The following is a 19,671-nucleotide window of genomic DNA, read 5'->3' on the forward strand; positions in this document are numbered from 1 at the left end:
TGTCTGTCCCTGTTTGTCCCCTCTAAGTTTAGCCCCTTGTGGGTAGTAAAGAAACAGGTATATAAAAAAAAGGGGACAGAGCTCACTTGATTCCACTCCTATCCACCCACTATTTGAATTCCTCAGGCTGCTAATACCTCTGTGAAAGGCATGAACATCACACCTTCTCGTTAATTCATTTATTTGTGACTCTGTGCTGACATAATCTTTCTCTTTCACCTCTTTCTCCCCCTCTCTCTTTTTCTCTGTGTCTTTTTCCCTCTCATTCCTTCTGTCTCTCTCCTACCCTCTCTCTCTTCCTCTGCATTTCCTTTCTCTTTCTCCATTCCACTCTTTCTCTCTCCCACTCTCTCTCACCCCCATGCCTCTCCCCTACTCCTCTCTCCTCTCTCTTTATCTCTTCCTCTTGTTGCCCTCTCTCTCTCTCCTCACCTATATATACAGAACACTTTGGTTTCCTAGCTTTATACGCTAAAATGATTGAAGCAATTAGCCTTACCTCCTAAATAACCAGTTAAATATTGCATCCACTCTGTTAGATATTCAGTTAAATGTATATCTAAATAGGTTATACATACATATATGTGTATATACATACATATACACATGTATATAACTGTATATACACAAGAGTGAATTACACTTTAGTGCTTGTTTCGCGAGTGATTTCACAAAAGTAATTGTGAGGCCAATTTCCTCAAAGTACTCGTTAAATAGACAAAGTACTTGTTAAATAGTGACTCTTTTCTTAACCCTTTATCATTCAGATTGTAATGTTTATTTATCTAAATTGCTTTCAATTAATTATGCAAGTTTTGCTGATGCGGTTGTTAGTTCTTAGACTGACATTGTAGGTCAAGTGTGATGGGTCAGATCTGTTAACCCCTTACCGTTCAGATTTCTTTCTGTCGAATGTGATGCTTATTTATTCACATTGCTTTGGATTAATCATTCATTATCACTTTCTCAGCTTTGAGATTTCAATGATGTGATTGTCTATTTTTAAAATGACAATGCAGTGTAGTGGGAGAGGTCATGTCTGGCTGGTTTGAACCTAAAATAGGCCAGTTTAACTGTTCTGTCAAGGTTTCTACAGCTAGATGCTTTGCCTAATGCCAACCACTTTACAGTGTGTTCTGAGTGACTTTTACATGGCATATTATATATATATTATATATATATATATATATATATATATATATACATACATATATATATATAATATATATATAAGGGGAGAGTTCACAAAAAAACAAAAGACGAAGACAGGTGGTGTAGACAACAAACAGATGTATTAGTATAACACTCGGGAAGTGAAAAAAGTCTTTAATGTTTCGAGCATACACTCTTCCACAGAAAGGAACATAGAAAGGAGAGAAAATAAAGAATGTGTAGTGGCTAGCAATCTATCGTGGGGAAACGCCACACATCCATTTCCAAGTTCACGTATATATATACATATATATATATATATAATATATATATATATATATATATATGTGTATAAGGCAGTAAGCTGGCTGAAATGCTTAGCGGTATTTCGCCTGTTGCTATGTTCTGAGATCAAATTCTGCTGAGGTCAACTTTGCCTTTCATCTTTTCGGGGTCAATAAGATAAGTACCAGCAAAACACAAGGATTGAAGTAATTGACTTGTCCTCTCCCCAAAATTTCAGGCCTTTGCCTATACCAGTGCTTTTCAAACTTTTTGCTGGAGCGGAACCCCAAGGAAACATTCCACTGGCTCGGGGAACCCCTGTGCAATAATTTAATAGTCTTATGCACACATATCTGCACAGGAGAATTAAAAATTACTGCCGATTCTAGCAGTTTTGTAACTTCTTGCGGAACCTCTGGACTGTACTGGTGGAACCCTAGGTTCCGTGGAACCCTGGTTGAAAACCACTGGCCTATACACACACACACAAACACACACAATGGGCTTTCGCATACTTTCCATTTACCGAATTTGCTTACAAGGTATTGGTCAACCAGGGGCTGTAGTAGAAAGCACTTGCCCAAGGTGTCATGCAGTGTAACTGATCCTAAAAGCATGTTCTTGAAAAGATGATGTGTCCCCTAGTCATTAGGATGTCACACTGACGATCAGGGTTTCAATCCCTGGACTGGGCAGTGCCTTGTGTGTTTGTCCCAAACATTTCATTTCTTGTGTTCTCTCAGCTGTGAGTGAATTCCAACAGTAGCTGGGAAGTTAACTCTGTGAAGGACCAGTGTCCCATCCAGGGAGTACTCTCAGTTAATCATATTCCAGTGGATCTGGCTTAGGGTCTAGCCTCATGAGTCCTATGACTCGTGATAGATTCAAGTCCTAAATGCCAAATGTTATAATATGTAACGTGTCACCTAGGACAGAATATGTGTCTTGAATTTATAAAAAGCTTTTAAAAATATTTCGATAGGCAGACAATGACAAACGTTGATTGTCCTGTGTTCTTGTGTGTATTTCATTGACTCTGGTGGGATTTGAACTCCAGGCATGGCTGTGTGATGAAGAAGGTTACTTTATGACCAAATGTCTTCAGGTTCAGTCCCACTGCATGGCACCTTGGGGAGAGTGTCTTCTACAATAGCCTTGAACCTACCAATTCCTTGTGAGTGAGTTTGGTCAGTGGAAACTGTGTAGAAGCCTTTTGTGTTTTATTCTGTCTGTGTGTGTGTGTGTGTGGTGTGTGTGTGTGTGTGTGCGTGTGCACACGGCTTATGGCTAAATCAGGAAAAATATCAATTCTGATAATGCAGCCCTAGATAAACTGACTAAATAACAAGGTGGGATGGTCGTGTTTGGAGTGTCTTTGATCTAATAAATGCCATCAAGAATATTTCAGCCATTTCTTTTCTGTTTTTTTTTTATATTTTGTTTTAAGTTTTCTTGTTTCGCTTTTTGTTTGTTTTTGTTTCAAATAATTATACTTAATGTAAAAAAAAAAGAAGCTTCCTTGTTGTTTTGGTGGGTTTTTTGTTGTTTGTTGTTTGTTTTACATTTATACATAGGACTGAAGTGATTTTAATTATCTTGTTTAGCTGAGTAGCGTGTGTGCATATGTGTGCGTGTGTGTGTGTATATGCATATATATAATATATATATATATATGTACATATATACACACACACACACATTATATATATACATGTATATATATACATATATAATGTATATACATATATATACATATATATACATATATAATGTATAGACATATATATACATATATAATATATATACATATATATACATATATATACATATATATTATATACATATATACATATGTATATACATATATATACATATGTATATACATATGTATTTATATGTATATACATATGTATTTATATATATACATATGTATATATATATATATATATATATAAATTATATATTATATATATATATATAATTTTATCCAAAAGGGAAACAAAAAAAAACAACAAACAACAGGAACAATTTACAGTATGATTATTAATAGGCGCTCAGGAGATGGAAGCAGGGAGGTATGACGTTTCGAGCGGAGCTCTTCGTCGGAAAACATAAAGAAGGAAAGAGAGAAGAAAGATCCCAGAGCGGGCAACAGGGAAAGAGAAAAAGACGACTGGTTGTTTACGAGTTGCACATGGTGAAAGGCGGAATATATATATATATATATATATATATATATATATACTATAATATATATATATTATAAAATATTCATACATATTTCATCACTTTCAATGAAATTCTTAATTATTTCAAAACATTTTACATTTATTTGGCATTTCCATTAATTTTACGAACTTTTCTTAGAAATTTCAACTATTTTCATGGCAGAGTTTGTTATTCCAACACATATCTACTTCTATTCTAAGGTTGGTAGGGGCCTCAATATTTTTGACATTGTGGTACGTTAAGAGATAAGATAGCAAGAATTTTGACCCCTAGGGAGAGAGAATATAACAAAAGTCCTTTTTTAAATTTTAACTTTCTTTCAGTTATTGAACTGCGGCCATGCTGGGGCACTCTCATGAAGGGACTTTAGATATAAATTGACCCCTGTACTTATGTTGTATGATGTTGGCTTTTTTTGTTTCTTTTTAAATCTGGCACTTAGTCTGTCTGTTTTTTTTACCGAACTACTAATTTGTGGGGACATAAACAAACAAACATAGGTTGTCAAGCAGTGGTTGTGAACAAACAGAAACACACACACATACATACATATCTGTTTATTAACATGGATTGACTAGATAGGGAATTAAGAAAGAGAACAGGGGCTGAGCTTGATGTGGACTGACTAGGGGCTGAACTTGGTGTGGACTGACTAGACAGGGAGTTAAGAGAAAGAACAGGGGCCAAGCTTACTGTGGACTGACTAGACAAGGAGTTAAGGGAGAGAACAGGAGCCAAGCCAAATGTGGTCTGACTAGACAAGGAGTTAAGAGGGAGAACAGGGGCTGAGCTTAATGTGGACTGACTAGGGGCCGAGTTTGATGTGGACTGACTAGACAGGGAGTTAAGAGAAAGAACAGGGGCCAAGCTTACTGTGGACTGACTAGACAAGGAGTTAAGGGAGAGAACAGGGGCCAAGCCAAATGTGGTCTGACTAGACAAGGAGTTAAGAGGGAGAACAGGGGCTGAGCTTAATGTGGACTGACTAGGGGCCGAGTTTGATGTGGACTGACTAGACAGGGAGTTAAGAGAAAGAACAGGGGCCAAGCTTACTGTGGACTGACTAGACAAGGATTTAAGGGAGAGAACAGGGGCCAAGCCAAATGTGGTCTGACTAGACAAGGAGTTAAGAGGGAGAACAGGGGCTGAGCTTAATGTGGTTGATTTGCATTTATGAATGTTTGAAGTTTATTAGTTTGGGAAGGGGTAAATGCAGAAGGAAGGGTTATACACAAAACGTGTTGGTGGTGGTGGTGATGTTGGCGGTGGGCCCTCATAAAGAAAACTGTTTTGTGGGGTTTGAAAATTAAGTCAAGTGGTGGTGGTGGGTGGTGGAGGAGAGATTTTGATGCAGAAAGGATGATGGCTATATGGGTAGGAATATTGGCAATATAAGAAGGTAGGGTCGTATGATTAAGAAGCTTGCTTTGCATCACATGGTCTTGGGTTAGTTTCACTGCCCAGCATCTTGGGCAAGTGTCTCCTATTATACACTCGGACCAATTTGGTAGATGGAAACTATGTTGAAGCCCATTGTAGGTAGGTGTGTGTCTTTGTGGTTGTGATTGTCTCATTACCACCACTGCTTGACAACTGGTATTGGTTTATTTACATCCCCATAACATAGCGGTGTGGCAAAAGGGACCAACAGAGTAAGTGCCAAACTTAAAGGAAAATATACTGGGTGGGTGGGAGGGGTGCAGATTGTTTGACTAAAAAAAAAACCGTCAAGGCAGTGCTCCAGCATGGCTGTAGTCCAGTGACTGAAAATGGGTAAAAAGATAAATGAAAAGTCGAGGTTAATGTTGTAGATGTGGAAAGAGAGAGAGAGTGAGATAAAGAAACACAGAGACAGACAAACAGAAACACAGGCAGACAGGCTGAGAGAGAGAGAGACAGAGAGAGACAGACAGGGAAGAGAGAGAGAGAGAGAGAGAGAGAGAGACAGACAGGGAAGAGAGAGAGAGAGAGGAGAGAGACAGAGAGAGAGACAGACAGGGAAGAGAGAGAGAGAGAGACAGAGAGAAGACACAGACACAGAGAGAAAGAAAGACAGTGAAAGACAGACAGAGATGACAGCTTATTTCTGAGAAATGGTTGCAAAGAACCAGCTGTTCTGTCTGGGAAATAGATTTTTATTTTAAATATATGGTTATATTTTTATATAATTATATATATTTTTTCATTATATATTCAACCATATTTTCATAAAAATAAAACTCATTTGACTATTTCAGCAAAATATTTTATTTCTTCAAGAAATTGTACATTTTCTAATCCCTGTCTTTTTTTTTTCTTTCTCTTTTGCAGGTGAGTATTCAATATTTTTACAAGTTTCAATGAGACCAGGTAAAATTTACAGACATCTAATTGTACCTATGTCAAGTGAAAAGAAAAAAAAAAGAAAAATTAATTCATTAAGAATTGGCCATTTGCATCATTTAAAATACCTTAACGTGATACTCTAACAGTAAATAAATTACACTTTATAGTCAAGACTCAACTATGAGCCCACTGCATCTTATAGCAGAAACGGCTGTAAGCCAATGAAGTTCATAAGTTAATAATTTATTCTTTTGTCATATATATATTTATATATACATCATCAACATATATGCATGTGTATGTATATATTAGTGTATATATATATGTACGTATATATGTATGTATGTATATATGTATATATGCATACGTATGTACATATGTGTGTGTATATATATAAGTATGTGTGTGTATGTATGTATGTATATATATATATATATATGTATGTATATATATAAATTCAATTAGAGGATGTGTGAACCTCGTGAAGGGATGGTTTCATCCAAGGAAATACTGGTTCAATACCTAGTATTTTGAGGGAATTTAATTTCCTTAGATAATAGGTATATATATATAATATATATATATATATATATATATATATAAACATAGTTTATATTCATTTAAAAGAAGAAAAGAAAATGGAGGTTAGGAAGTTAATAATTGTTTATTATTAACACAAAATTGGTTGTCTTCACTTACAGCCGTTTCAATTAATACTCAATAAACAATAAATTTACATTAATATTACATGAACACTATATCACCAGAGGAAAAAGGATGTACATTTGGATGTTATATGGGTGCTTATGAATTCATTTTAGCAGACATATAACATCCAAATGTACATCTTTTTCTCCTCTGATGATATGGTGTTCATATAACATAAATGTAAATTTAATGTTTATTGAGCATTAACTGAAACAGCTGTAAGGGAAGATAATTAATTTGCTGTTAATAATAAACAACTATTCACTTCCTAATCTCCATTTTCTTTTCTTCTTATATGTGTGTGTGTGTGTGTTTCATTTTAGGTTGATTTACAATAAAAACAATTTTACATTAAAGTGAAGGATTCCACTGTACTTTTGGTAGAGTACATATATTCTTTTACAAGAACAGAGGTGACAGTGCCTTCGAAGTTTTGGCCTGCTGGCCAACATTGGAGTGTTTGATGAAAGCATGCAGGTTGAAACTTCGAAGTTACTATCACCACCCTTCTTGTAAAAATATAACACACATATATATATACATACATATCTACATATGTTTATGTATATATGTATGTATGCATATATATATATATATATATATATATATATGAGTGAGAGGGAGAGACACACACACACACACACATGTACAGATTGTGAAAAATATTTAAAAACCTGACTCAACTTGTTTATAAATCTTTTATAATTTCTTTTTTTTTTTGTGTGTGTGTCAAGAAATTTGCTAAGTTGAGTGAAATGAGATGTGAATTCTAGTTTAATTTTCTTTAGAACACCCACATGCATTCGCATACACACACACTTGCCGCCCTGATAATAATAAGATGATAATAATAATAATAATAATAATGATAATAATAATAATAATAATAATAATTTATAGTGAAGGTTCAGTGGTTAGAGTGTCGAGCTTATGATTGTGAGGTTGTGAGTTCGAATCTCGGACTGGGCTGTGTGTTGTGTTCTTGAGCAAGGCACTTTATTTCTCTTTGCTCCAGTTCACTCAGCTGTAGAAATGGGTTGCGACATCAGTGGTGCCAAGCTGTATCGACCCCTTTGCCTTTCCCTTGGATAAAATCAGTGGTGGGGAGAGGGGGAGGCTGGTATGCATGGGTGACTGCTGGTCTTCCATAAACAACCTTTGCTTGGACTTGTGCCTGGGAGGGTAACTTTCTAAGTGCAATCCCACGGTCAGTCATGACCGAAAGGGGTCTCAGCAATAATGTGTGTGTGTGTTTATGTGTGTATATATATTTGTTGATGTGTTTTTGTTCTTTGATTGTCATCATAACATCAGCATGTGCTGTGAGCTAAACACAACTCTTTATACATTGTATTGTATGTATAATTACTTAATTATGACTTGCCTAATTAAAACTTATGCTACAAGCAGATAAATAACTAGTGCTAATTAGTAGTGGTGTTGGATTATGTGGGCCAGCCTCATTATTGTGCTTTTCGTCTGTTTACTGTGTTTATTTAGGGCAAAAGGAGTGGTACAGAAATGGTGACACAACATACTAAATATACTATTACATGCTAACATCCTTTCAACTTCTGAGGTTAACTGCTACATCACTCGACTGAGATGGGGGGCGGGCAATAAAATAGGGACCTATCGTGTTCTGCAAATGAATTGGTTTTTCTGGGCGTGGGTGTGTAGAGGGGCTCAGGCGTGGTGTGTGTGTGTGTGTGTGTGAAGATTGCTTCCCAGTTTGCGTGGTTCTGGGTTCAGTCCCCAGTGTGTGTGTGTGTGTGTGGCACCATGGGCAAATGTCTTCTACTATAGCTCCAGGTCAACTTTCGAAAGCCTTGTGAGTGTATTTGGTAGGTAGACAGGAATTGAAACGAGCCCATCATACAAGTGTGTGTGTGTGTGTGTGTGTGTATATGTATATGTGTGTGTATATGTATGTGTATATGTGTGTGTGTATGTGTGTGTGTATGTGTGTGTATATGTGTGTGTATGTGTATATGTGTGTGTATGTATGTGTGTATATGTATGTGTATATGTGTGTGTGTATGTGTATATGTGTGTTTATGTGTGTGTATGTGTATATATGTGTGTGTATGTCTTCTTGTCTTGACTTTGTGTGATAGTTGTAAAAGAAACGTCATCATCCTCTTGCAAGTGCTGTCATTCATTTCCCATCTTGCATGGGAACCCGTCTGGTTCATCATCATCATCATCATCATTATCATTATCATTCTTTAATGCTAGCATGAGTTAGGCAGTTTAACCAGGTCCCAGTCTGATTTGGCCTGCTTTCAACAGCTGGATGCCCTTCCTAATGGTAACCACTCTACAGTGTGTGCTTGGTGCTTTTAATGTGGCAGTGGTACATGTGCCTTTACATAACATCAGCATGAGTTCTGGCACTGACACGGTGCCATTGCAAACCAATCCTCCCCATCAGGAAAAGCAGCATTAACACTTCTGTTGTGTTGGGGATGGGTCTTCTTGAGTGATCCTTTGTCATCTCTTTTGTAGGGCTCAGTGTCTGGAGGTCATCCTCCAGGGAAATATTACCATATTTTGAAAACAGGTGAGGGTTGGCAGCAGGAAGGGCATCAAGCCATAGAAAAATCCACCTCAACAAATTCTGTCCAACCCATGCAAGCATAGAAAAGTGGATGTTAAAATTATGATGATGAGGATGGTGATGACTACCTCTAAATGTGTCTGTTAAAACTAGTTATCATCACCAGCCAGGTGCTCTCCCAGTCTCAGTGGGGTGGCTTCTCAAAGACTCTACAGTTCTGTTTAGACCAGTATTTCTCAGCAATTTTTTTTTTCCTATAGGCCCCTTCAAGCCCTGTTTTACTGGATGGACCCTCATAGTTATTCAGTGTTGGAAAAAAAATCTTTTTATATTCTTATAATTAAATATTATTAAAAGTTGTATAAAAAAAAAAAATTGATTCATAATTATTTCTTACCCATGACCCCGTTTTGTTTCCTGTTTTACTCAGATGGACCCTCATGGCCATTCGATGCTTACAAAATCCCTTTATATTGTACAAAAAATGTTAAAATACTTTGTGTACTCTTTTACTCTTTTACTTGTTTCAATCATTTGACTGTGGCCAAGCAACTGACAATCAAATCTGTGGTATTGAGCAGAATATTTGCTGTAGGCCATCTATTATACCAAGACAAAACAATGTACATGATAACACTTCCAATCAGTTAGACACTTGCCCAAGGTACCATGCAGTGGGACTGAACATGGATCCATGTGGTTGGGAAGCAAGCTCTCTTACCACACAGCCACAAGCCTTCCACACAGTTTCCCTCTTTCAAATTCACTCTCAAGGCATTGATTGGCTCAGTGGTCTACGGAAAAAGACACTTGCCGAAAGTGTCATATAGTAGGACTTGAACCTGAAACCAGCTGGTTGCAAAGCAAGCTCCTTAACCACACAGCCACACCTGCCTGAGTACATAGGAAAAAAAAAACAAAAATGACAGAGTGGGTGGTCATGACTGGGGTGGCCCTTTGATTGCAAGGTCTGCTAAAACAGTGTTTGATAGCTTGGCCTTTGATTACAAGGCCTGCTCCACTAAAAGGACTGACCTTGGGCTAAACACACCAACACTACAGCCACCACACCGTCACCACCTCCACCACCACCACGCCATCATCACCACCACCATCACCACCACCTTCATCACCACCACCTTACTGCTATCATACTCTAGTGATGACAATAGAAGGAGAGTCAAGTTCTCTTAATATAACCAACTACAACTTAGTAATGCAGCTTAATGAAAGAGAGAGAGAGAGACAGAGAGAGACAGAGTAGTGGGGGGATGTGGAATATTGAGTAGCGGGTAGAGGTGTGTCTCAATAAGAAAGTGTTTCTCCGATGAAGAAGTAAAGAAAGTGAGAGAGAGAGACAAAAAGAGAGGGGGAGAATGCTATGTTGTTGTAAGTGCAGAGAGAGAGAGAGAGAGAGAGAGAGTATGTGACCAGCCATCTGTTGCTTACGTTTCTTGAGAGGACATTTGTGTTTATCTAAGTGTTGTTCATCCAGTCATTGATTTCTCTCTCTCTCTCTCTCTCTCTCTTTCTCTCACACTCTATCTCTTTCTTTCTATCTTTCTATCACTCTCTCTCTCTCTCTCTGTCTCTCTCTCTCTTTCTCTGTATAGTTTTCCTTTCCTTGATAAATGCAGAGAACTGAGAGAGAGAAAGAGAGGGAAGTTAGGATTGTGTAATATATTGTTCATACACGTGACACTGTACGTGTGTGTGTGTGTGTACGTACATAAGTATGTGGGTGTGTGTACGTATACATATACGTGCACATATGTGTATGTCTGTCTGTTAATTTATGTATGTATGTTAAGTATATATGTGTGTGTGTGTATGTATGCATATGTGCACATATGTGTATGTGTGTTTGCATGTATGTATATATGTATATGCATATATGTGCTCATGTGTGTTTGCATGTGCATATGTATATGCATGTGTGTACATTTGCATACATGTGCACATGTGTATGTGTGTTTGTGTATGTATAAATGTGTATATATATATATATATATATATATATATGCATGTGTGTGTGTATATACATATGTATGTATAGATATATACATATGTGTATGTGTGTTTGTGTATGTATAAATGTGTGTATGTATATATATATATGCATGTGTATGTGTATATACATATGTATGTATAGATATATGCATATGTGTATGTGTGTTTGTGTATGTATAAATGTGTGTATGTATATATATATATGCATGTGTGTGTATGTACATATGTATGTATAGATATATATATATGTGTGTATGTGTTTGAGACATTATGCAACAGTGTATTATTAAATAATTGCATATGTGTGTGTGTGTGCAAGAGAAAGAGGAACTACATTAATGTGTGTGTGTGTGAGTAAGCATATGTGAGTAAGTATGTATATGTGTGTATGTGTGTGTGTGTGTGTGTGTGTATATATATATATATATAAAATATGCAACAGTGTTTTAGCTTGAATGTGGGTGCGTTGACTGAATTACATGTGTGTGTGTGTGGTGCATGGTTACATATATACATATACATATATACACACACATGTATATGCATACACACATGTCAAGCCATCAGTGCTAATGGTTATTTAGTCAGAAGAGAGAGAGAGCAACAAGTTTCTATTGACTAAGAAAACAATACTACTACTACTACTACTACTACTACTACTTCTACTACTACTACCACTGCCATCGCTGCCACCACCACCACCAGTGACATGACTAGAGAAAAAAGAGAGAGAGAGAGAGACCTCATTGTCAATCAGTCAGTGAATGACCCACCCAGGAACACAGCTAACCTCATACATATCTACCTACCTACCGACCTACCTGCCTGCCTACCTGTTTACCTGGCAGTCTTTCCCAGGTAGTTAGATCAACAATGTTAGCAGCATGTTTGCAGCTGTCCAACAGCACTCCAATGTTGATGTGTCCGAACGTGGCCGAGGAGGTCAATACGTTGACACAACCCGTGGACAAACCTTGGTACGATACATGGGGTGGCAGCCTGCCGAGGAAGCGACGCAGGCCTTTTGGCACCACAGGTAGCAAAGGGCCTAATCCCAGGTGAGAGCATTCTTTTTGCTTTATCTTTTATATGAGAAAGAATGACAAACACTTCAGCTTGGTTCTTTGTTTTAGTAGTAGTAGTAGTGGTGGTGGTGGTAGTATGGTTGTAGTGTAGTGGTTGTACTAGTTGCCATGTGCTGTAGTAGGGGTGATGGTGTTATTGTTGTGAAGAAATATAACACTAACTTCCTTGAAACGTGTTCGATTGAATATACACACCTGTCATAATGTTTATATATATATACAGATATATATACACAGACACACACATCTGTATATGTGCATATATATTTATATATACATACATATATTCACATTTGTATGTGTGTGTATATATCTATATGTACAAACATGTACATCACTTCTGTTTGTGAATGTGTATATTTGTATATATTAATACATATATAAATATATATATATATATATATACACATACATCGCATCTGTTTGTAAGTGTGTATATTTTGTATATATTTATACATATATATATACAAATTTTATATATTTATAAATAAGTATATATATAAACACCTGTATGTGTGCATATATATATATATATATGCATACACACACATACACACACATTCGTATGTGTGTATATATTTATATATATATATATATACATACACATACATCACATCTGTTTGTGAATGTGTATATTTGTATATAAACCCATGCTAGCATGGAAAGCGGACGTTAAACGATGATGATACATATATATATAAGCACACATCTGTATGTGTGTGTATATATTTATATATACATGTACATACGTCTGTTTGTGTTTGTATATATTTGTATATATTTATGTAAAAATATATATATATATACAAATGTGTGTCTGTCTGTGTGTCAGTGTTTGTTTTTATTTTCAGTTATAATAATAATAATTAAAAAAAAAGGGTAATTTTACATTAATCTGAACGGTTCCTCTGTACTTCAGTAAAGTACAAATTTATTATTCTTCAACAAAAATATTACGGACGGACAGCAACTTTTGAAATTTAGGCCAATTAAGCCACCGTTGTTGTTGTACTGCAGTTTGACAATGACTTAAATGGCCGGAACTTCGAAGTTGCTGTCAATAATAATCTGGTTTAAAAATAATATATTCACACATATAACTAGAGTCAGAGGGAGAGACAGGATAAAACAGATACATCATACACAATTTGAATATCTATCATTATTGACCAATTAATTGATTATCAAATATTGTTAATTATTTTTATTGTTATTGTTGTTGCTGCTGCTGCTAATAATAATAATAATAACAGTCCTTTCTACTGGGGGCACAAGGCCACAGATTTGTGGGGAGGGGACTAGTTGATTACATCAGTCCCAGTACGCAACTGGTACTTAATTTATGAAAGGCTAGGTTGACCTCGCTCAAATGTTTTTTCACGTGCCACTGGCACAAGTGTCAGGAAGGAGACGCTGGTAACAATCACACTCGAATGGTGCATTTTATGTGCCACTGGCACAGAAGCCAGTTACCTGCTCTGGCAACGATCACTCTCTTCTGCTATAGCCTAAGGCCAACCAAAGTCTTGTGAGTGGATTTGGTAGATGGAAACTGAAAGAAGCCCATTGTGTGTGTGTGTGTGTGTGTGTGTGTGTATATATATATGTATATATGGTGAGAATCTACAAAAAAACAAAAGACGAAGACAGGTGTGTAAACAACAAACAGATGTATTAGTTTAACGATCGGGAAGTGAGAAAGTCTTTTACATTTTGAGCCTATGCTTTTCGACAGAAAGGAACACAGAAATAAACAGGGAGAGAAAATAGAAAAAGGTTTAGTGGCTAGCAATCTACCATTGCGAATTCATATATATATATATATATATATATACATGCGTGTATGTATGTATGTATGTATATATTTGTGGGGGTGTGTTTATGTTTGTCCCCACCTCCATCACTTGACAACTGATGCTGGTGTATTTATGTCCCCGTAACTTAGCGGTTTGGCAAAAGTGACTGATAGAACAACTACCAGACTTACAAGGTATAAATCCTGGTGTCATTTTCTTTGGCTAACACTTTTTAAGACAGTGCTCCAGCATGGCCGCAGTCAAATGACAGAAACAAGTAAAAAAAAAATGTAAAAAGGAATAATGATAATAATGATAACATAGGCACAAAGCCAGAAATTTGGCGGGAGAAACCAGTTAATTAAAATTACACCTGACCCAACCTGTTATTTGCATTAATAATAATAATAATAATAATAATAATAATAATAGTAATGACAACAAAAGTAGTTTTCACATTAGTATGGTGGGGATGGGGAAGAATAAATTGTAGAGGAACATTCATAGTGAAGGAAGACTGACAGCACTTTTAGTACCATTGTTGTCTACTAGCACAAGGATTGAATACTAAGCGGTTATTTGTTGTTGACACTGCGGCACAAAGTTGGGCTGAGTGGGGTTTGAACTCTGCGTAGGCATGGCTGTGTGGTAAGAAGCTTACCACCACGGCGAGCTGGCAGAAACGTTAGCACGCCGGGCGAAATGCTTAGCGGCATTTAGTCTGCCGTTATGTTCTGAGTTCAAATTCCACTGAGGTCGACTATGCCTTTCATCCTTTCGGGGGTCGATAAATTAAGTACCAGTTACGCACTGGGATCGATGTAATCGACTCGATCCCTTTGTCTGTCCTTGTTTGTCCCCTCTATGTTTGCCGCTAAGGATTTCGTCAATCTTCACATTCCAAGTTCAAATGATGATGATGATAATAATAATAATAATAATAATAATAATAATAATAATAGTAATGACAACAAAAGTAGTTTTCACATTAGTATGGTGGGGATGGGAAGAATAAATTGTAGAGGAACATTCATAGTGAAGGAAGACTGACAGCACTTTTAGTACCATTGTTGTCTACTAGCACAAGGATGAATACTAAGCGGTTATTGTTGTTGACACTGCGGCACAAAGTGGGCTGAGTGGGGTTTGAACTCTGCGTAGGCATGGCTGTGTGGTAAGACGCTTACCACCACGGCGAGCTGGCAGAAACGTTAGCACGCCGGGCGAAATGCTTAGCGGCATTTAGTCTGCCGTTATGTTCTGAGTTCAAATTCCACTGAGGTCGACTATGCCTTTCATCCTTTCGGGGGTCGATAAATTAAGTACCAGTTACGCACTGGGGTCGATGTAATCGACTCGATCCCTTTGTCTGTCCTTGTTTGTCCCCTCTATGTTTGCCGCTAAGGATTTCGTCAATCTTCACATTCCAAGTTCAAATGATGATGATGATAATAATAATAATAATATAATAATAATAATAATAAATGCCCTAATGTAGTACCAGGATGCCCTGATGCAGTACCAGAATGCCCTGATGCAGTACCGAATGCCCTGATGCAGTACCAGGATGCCCTGAGGCAGTACCAGGATGCCCTGATGCAGGACCAGGATGCCCTGATGCAGTACCAGGATGCCCTGATGCAGTACCAGATGCCCTGATGCAGTACCAGGATGCCCTGATGCAGTACCAGATGCCCTGATGCAGTACCAGGATGCCCTGATGCAGTACCAGATGCCCTGAGGCAGTACCAGGATACCCTGAGGCAGTACCAGGATGCCCTGAGGCAGTACCAGGATGCCCTGATGCAGTACCAGGATGCCCTGATGCAGTACCAGGCAGTGGCTCTCGTAGATCCTGATCTTAACTGATTGGAAGTGTTATCATCTACATTGTTTTGTCTTGGTATAAAAGATGGGCTACAGCAAATATTCTGCTCAATACCACAGATTTGCTTGTCAGTTGTTTGACCTTAACCAGTTGAGCATGTCCCTAAGTAGCTGACGATATGTTCATCTCTGATCACGAGCAGAAGTAGTGGGGGAGCATCATAGCCATGTGTTGAGAGGGATTCTTTGGGGTTTGAATAATTCACCTCTGGAAACATGGGTGGTTCTTTCAATATCCTTAAACAACCCTTATTCAGGGACCTTTTGAGCGAGATAGGCTACTCAACCTGAAGAAAATTCTAACTGGGCCCCACCTGCAAGGTCATGCGCTGATTATCTTGATATGAGATCACCATGTCGCGCACATATGGTTGTGATGCATGTGCCTAGTGTACCCTTATCAAACGGGTAGTCATGATGGGTATATTGGGCTTCGTATATTTTACCCCAGTGTCACTTTGATGGCATGAACTGCTCTCTCACTCAATAATAATAATAATGATGATCATGATGATAATAATAATACATAGCCTCATCAAGTTCTGAGTATTTCGATCTGGCATCTTAGACTGCTCACATTTATGCTGTTGTTTCATCTGTTAACCTCTCATCTTGTCAATACATATATGTTTGAAAAACATGGGATGAACATGGTCAGATCACCTTTCGTCATAAGTCTGCTTGATCAAGGCTGACCTGGGGTTAAACAACAGCAGCAGTAAGACTTCTGTTGATTCTATAAATGAAATTATTTAATTATTCAATGGGTTTAATGTACACTGCTGTTGAATAGATCTCTCTCTCATACATACATACATACATACATACGCACACACACATACATACATATACATTTATATATATATATATATTTACATATATACCTATATATATACACATACATATAGTGAGAGTGTGTGGCTCAGTGGTTAGGGCATTCAGCTCATGATCATAAAGTCATAGGTTCAATCCCAGGTGACACGTTGCGTCCTTGAGCAAGACACTTTATTTCACATTGCTCCAGTCCACTCAGCTGGCAAAAATGAGTAGGACCTGTATTTCAGAGGGCCAGCCTTGTCACACTCTGTGTCATGCTGAATCACCCTGAGAACTACGTTAAGGGTACACGTGTCTGTGGAGTACTCAGCCACTTGCATGTTAATTTCATGAGCAAAGATGTTCTGTTGATCGGATCAGCTGGGACCCTCGTCGTCGTAACCGACAGAGTGCTCCTGTATATATATATATATATATATATATATAGAGAGAGAGAGAGAGAGTGTTCAAATTTACAGAAAACTAAAGACAGACAGGTAAGGGAACAAGAAGCTGGTGTATTAGTTTGACACTCAGGAAGAACGGAAAAGTCTTCGATGTTTCGAGTCTATGCTCTTCCACAGAAAGGGAGAGGAAAACAAAATGGAGAACACATGAAGCAAAATGCAGAGAAAAAATGTGTGGGAATTAATAGTTCAACATGATGAAATGACACTATATATATATGCGTATGTGTGTGTGTGTATATATATATATATTTATATATATACATACACTACATACACACATGCATACACATATTCATCCATCATCCATCTATGTCTCTTCGTCCATTCATTTATCTATCTGTCCATCTGTCTGTCTGTCCATTCATTTTTCCATCTCTCTCTCTATTCATCCATCCACTTCTCTGTCTGTCCGTCCGTCTGTTTGTATGTATGTTTGTCTGTGAATCTGTCTATTTATTCATCCATCCGTCTGTCTGTCTATCCATCCATTCATCTATGTATCTGTCTCTCTATCCATCACACAAACACACACTCCCTCTCTTCCCTACCTCCCCCTCTCGTATATCCCCTGCACGGTCTTTATATCAGCATAAAACTCAACACTATAAACTAACAAAAACAGTCAGTAATTCTATTATGCTCCTGCCGTGTACCAAAACAAAACTAATTTTATGGTACTCATTGGCAGCTCTGTACACATCTTGTTACCATTCAGCATCACATTTCAAATACATCCATTATGAAATTAATCCTTCATTCTGAGAGAGAACATGTTTCACTTGCATCTCTTACTGCTAATTACACCTGTACACCTGCCAGGTACAAAATTCTACCTTCTCTGGTCCCTAATTACATCTTGTACCCATCCATAGTTTAACCCCTGGAACCCATGAATATACTTTAATGACAGGACCAGATTAAGCCCCATAGAGGCCCTTAGCACTTAATAAGATTTTGGTACTGCCACATATAAGTATTTCAAAATATAAACAATAATAAACCAGAAAATATATTTCTTTACTACCCACAAGGGGCTAAACATAGAGGGAACAAACAAGGACAGACGAAAGGATTAAATCGATTACATCGACCCCAGTGCGTAACTGGTACTTAATTTATTGACCCCGAAAGGATGAAAGGCAAAGTCGACCTATTTTTCAAAATGAAACAGAACTAACAATAAGATGGAAAATAATGTTTATTTTTGTGTCCTTCCACTTTATTTATATTTGAAATTTTGCTCTTATACTCTTTACTCTTTTACTCTTTTTTCGACTTCTGCATTACAATGCTTCAAGCAAACTTCAACACTTATATGGCAACAGTCTAAGCACTAAAGTGATGGCACATGGCTCAGTGGTTAGGGCATTGGACTCACAATCATGAGGTTGTGAGTTCGATTCCCAAACCGAGCTGTGTGTTGTGTTCTTCAGCAAGATACTTTATTCCACGTTGTTCCAGTTAATTCAGCTGCAGAAATACGTTGTGACATCAATGGTGCCAAACTGTATTGTCCCCTTTGTCTTTCCCTTGGATAACATCAGTGGCATCGAGAGGTGAGGCTGGTATGTATAGACAACTGCTGGTCTTCCTTAAACAACCTTGCCCACACTTGTGCCTCTGAGAAGAACATTCTAGGTTTGATACCATGACCATTCATAATCGGAGGGGTTTTTTTACCCTTTACAAAATGACTAAAATAATTTAAAGAATAAAAAAATATATATGGTGCTGGAGTGGCTGTGTGGTAAGTAGCTTGCTTACCAACCACATAGTTCTGGGTTCAGTCCCACTACGTGGCACTTTGGGTAAGTGTCTTCTACTATAGCCTCGGGCCGACCAAAGCCTTGTGAGTGGATTTGGTAGACAGAAACTGAAAGAAGCCCGTCGTATATATGTATATATATATGCGTGTGTGTGTTTGTGTGTCTGTGTTTGTCCCCCTAGCATTGCTTGACAACCAATGCTGGTGTGTTTATGTCCCCGTTACTTAGCGGTTCGGCAAAAGAGACCGATAGAATAAGTACTGAGCTTACAAAAGAATAAGTCCTGGGGTCGAGTTGCTCGATTAAAGGCAGTGCTCCAGCATGGCCGCAGTCAAATGACTGAAACAAGTAAAAGTAAAGTAAAGTATATAAAGGAATACAATGCATGGCTATATAAAAACGGAAAGATATTCAAGTTTCTTGCTGTTTCCAAATGACATGGGTGTATACTATGTTATCAGACACTCTACAACATTCAACATAACTTTAACCTTAATTACTGGGTAATTACTGTTATTGTTTTCACCTCGTTAACTCCTCATTTGATACAGATTAGGTTAAAGTAATCAGGATAAAAAGTCA

General features: G+C 37.5%; 1 protein-coding gene across 9 annotated transcripts in view; it reads left to right on the forward strand.

The window, feature by feature from the left end:
- LOC115222966 (ras GTPase-activating protein nGAP) overlaps positions 1–19,671 on the forward strand; it is a 479,655-nt gene that overhangs the window by 232,114 nt on the left and 227,870 nt on the right. Inside the window, exon 1 of one of the 9 annotated variants that reach the window (XM_029793378.2) lies at positions 12,020–12,327. The exons of the other annotated variants lie outside the window; for them this stretch is intronic. Within the exon in view, the coding sequence (XP_029649238.1) occupies positions 12,143–12,327 (185 nt within the window). The 5' untranslated portion in view covers positions 12,020–12,142. Of the gene's footprint in view, positions 1–12,019; positions 12,328–19,671 lie in introns of those variants that run through there. 9 annotated transcript variants of the gene reach the window in all.

This window comes from Octopus sinensis, linkage group LG21, assembly GCF_006345805.1.
Source record: "Octopus sinensis linkage group LG21, ASM634580v1, whole genome shotgun sequence".
In the NCBI taxonomy this organism is placed as follows: Eukaryota; Metazoa; Mollusca; class Cephalopoda; order Octopoda; family Octopodidae; genus Octopus; species Octopus sinensis.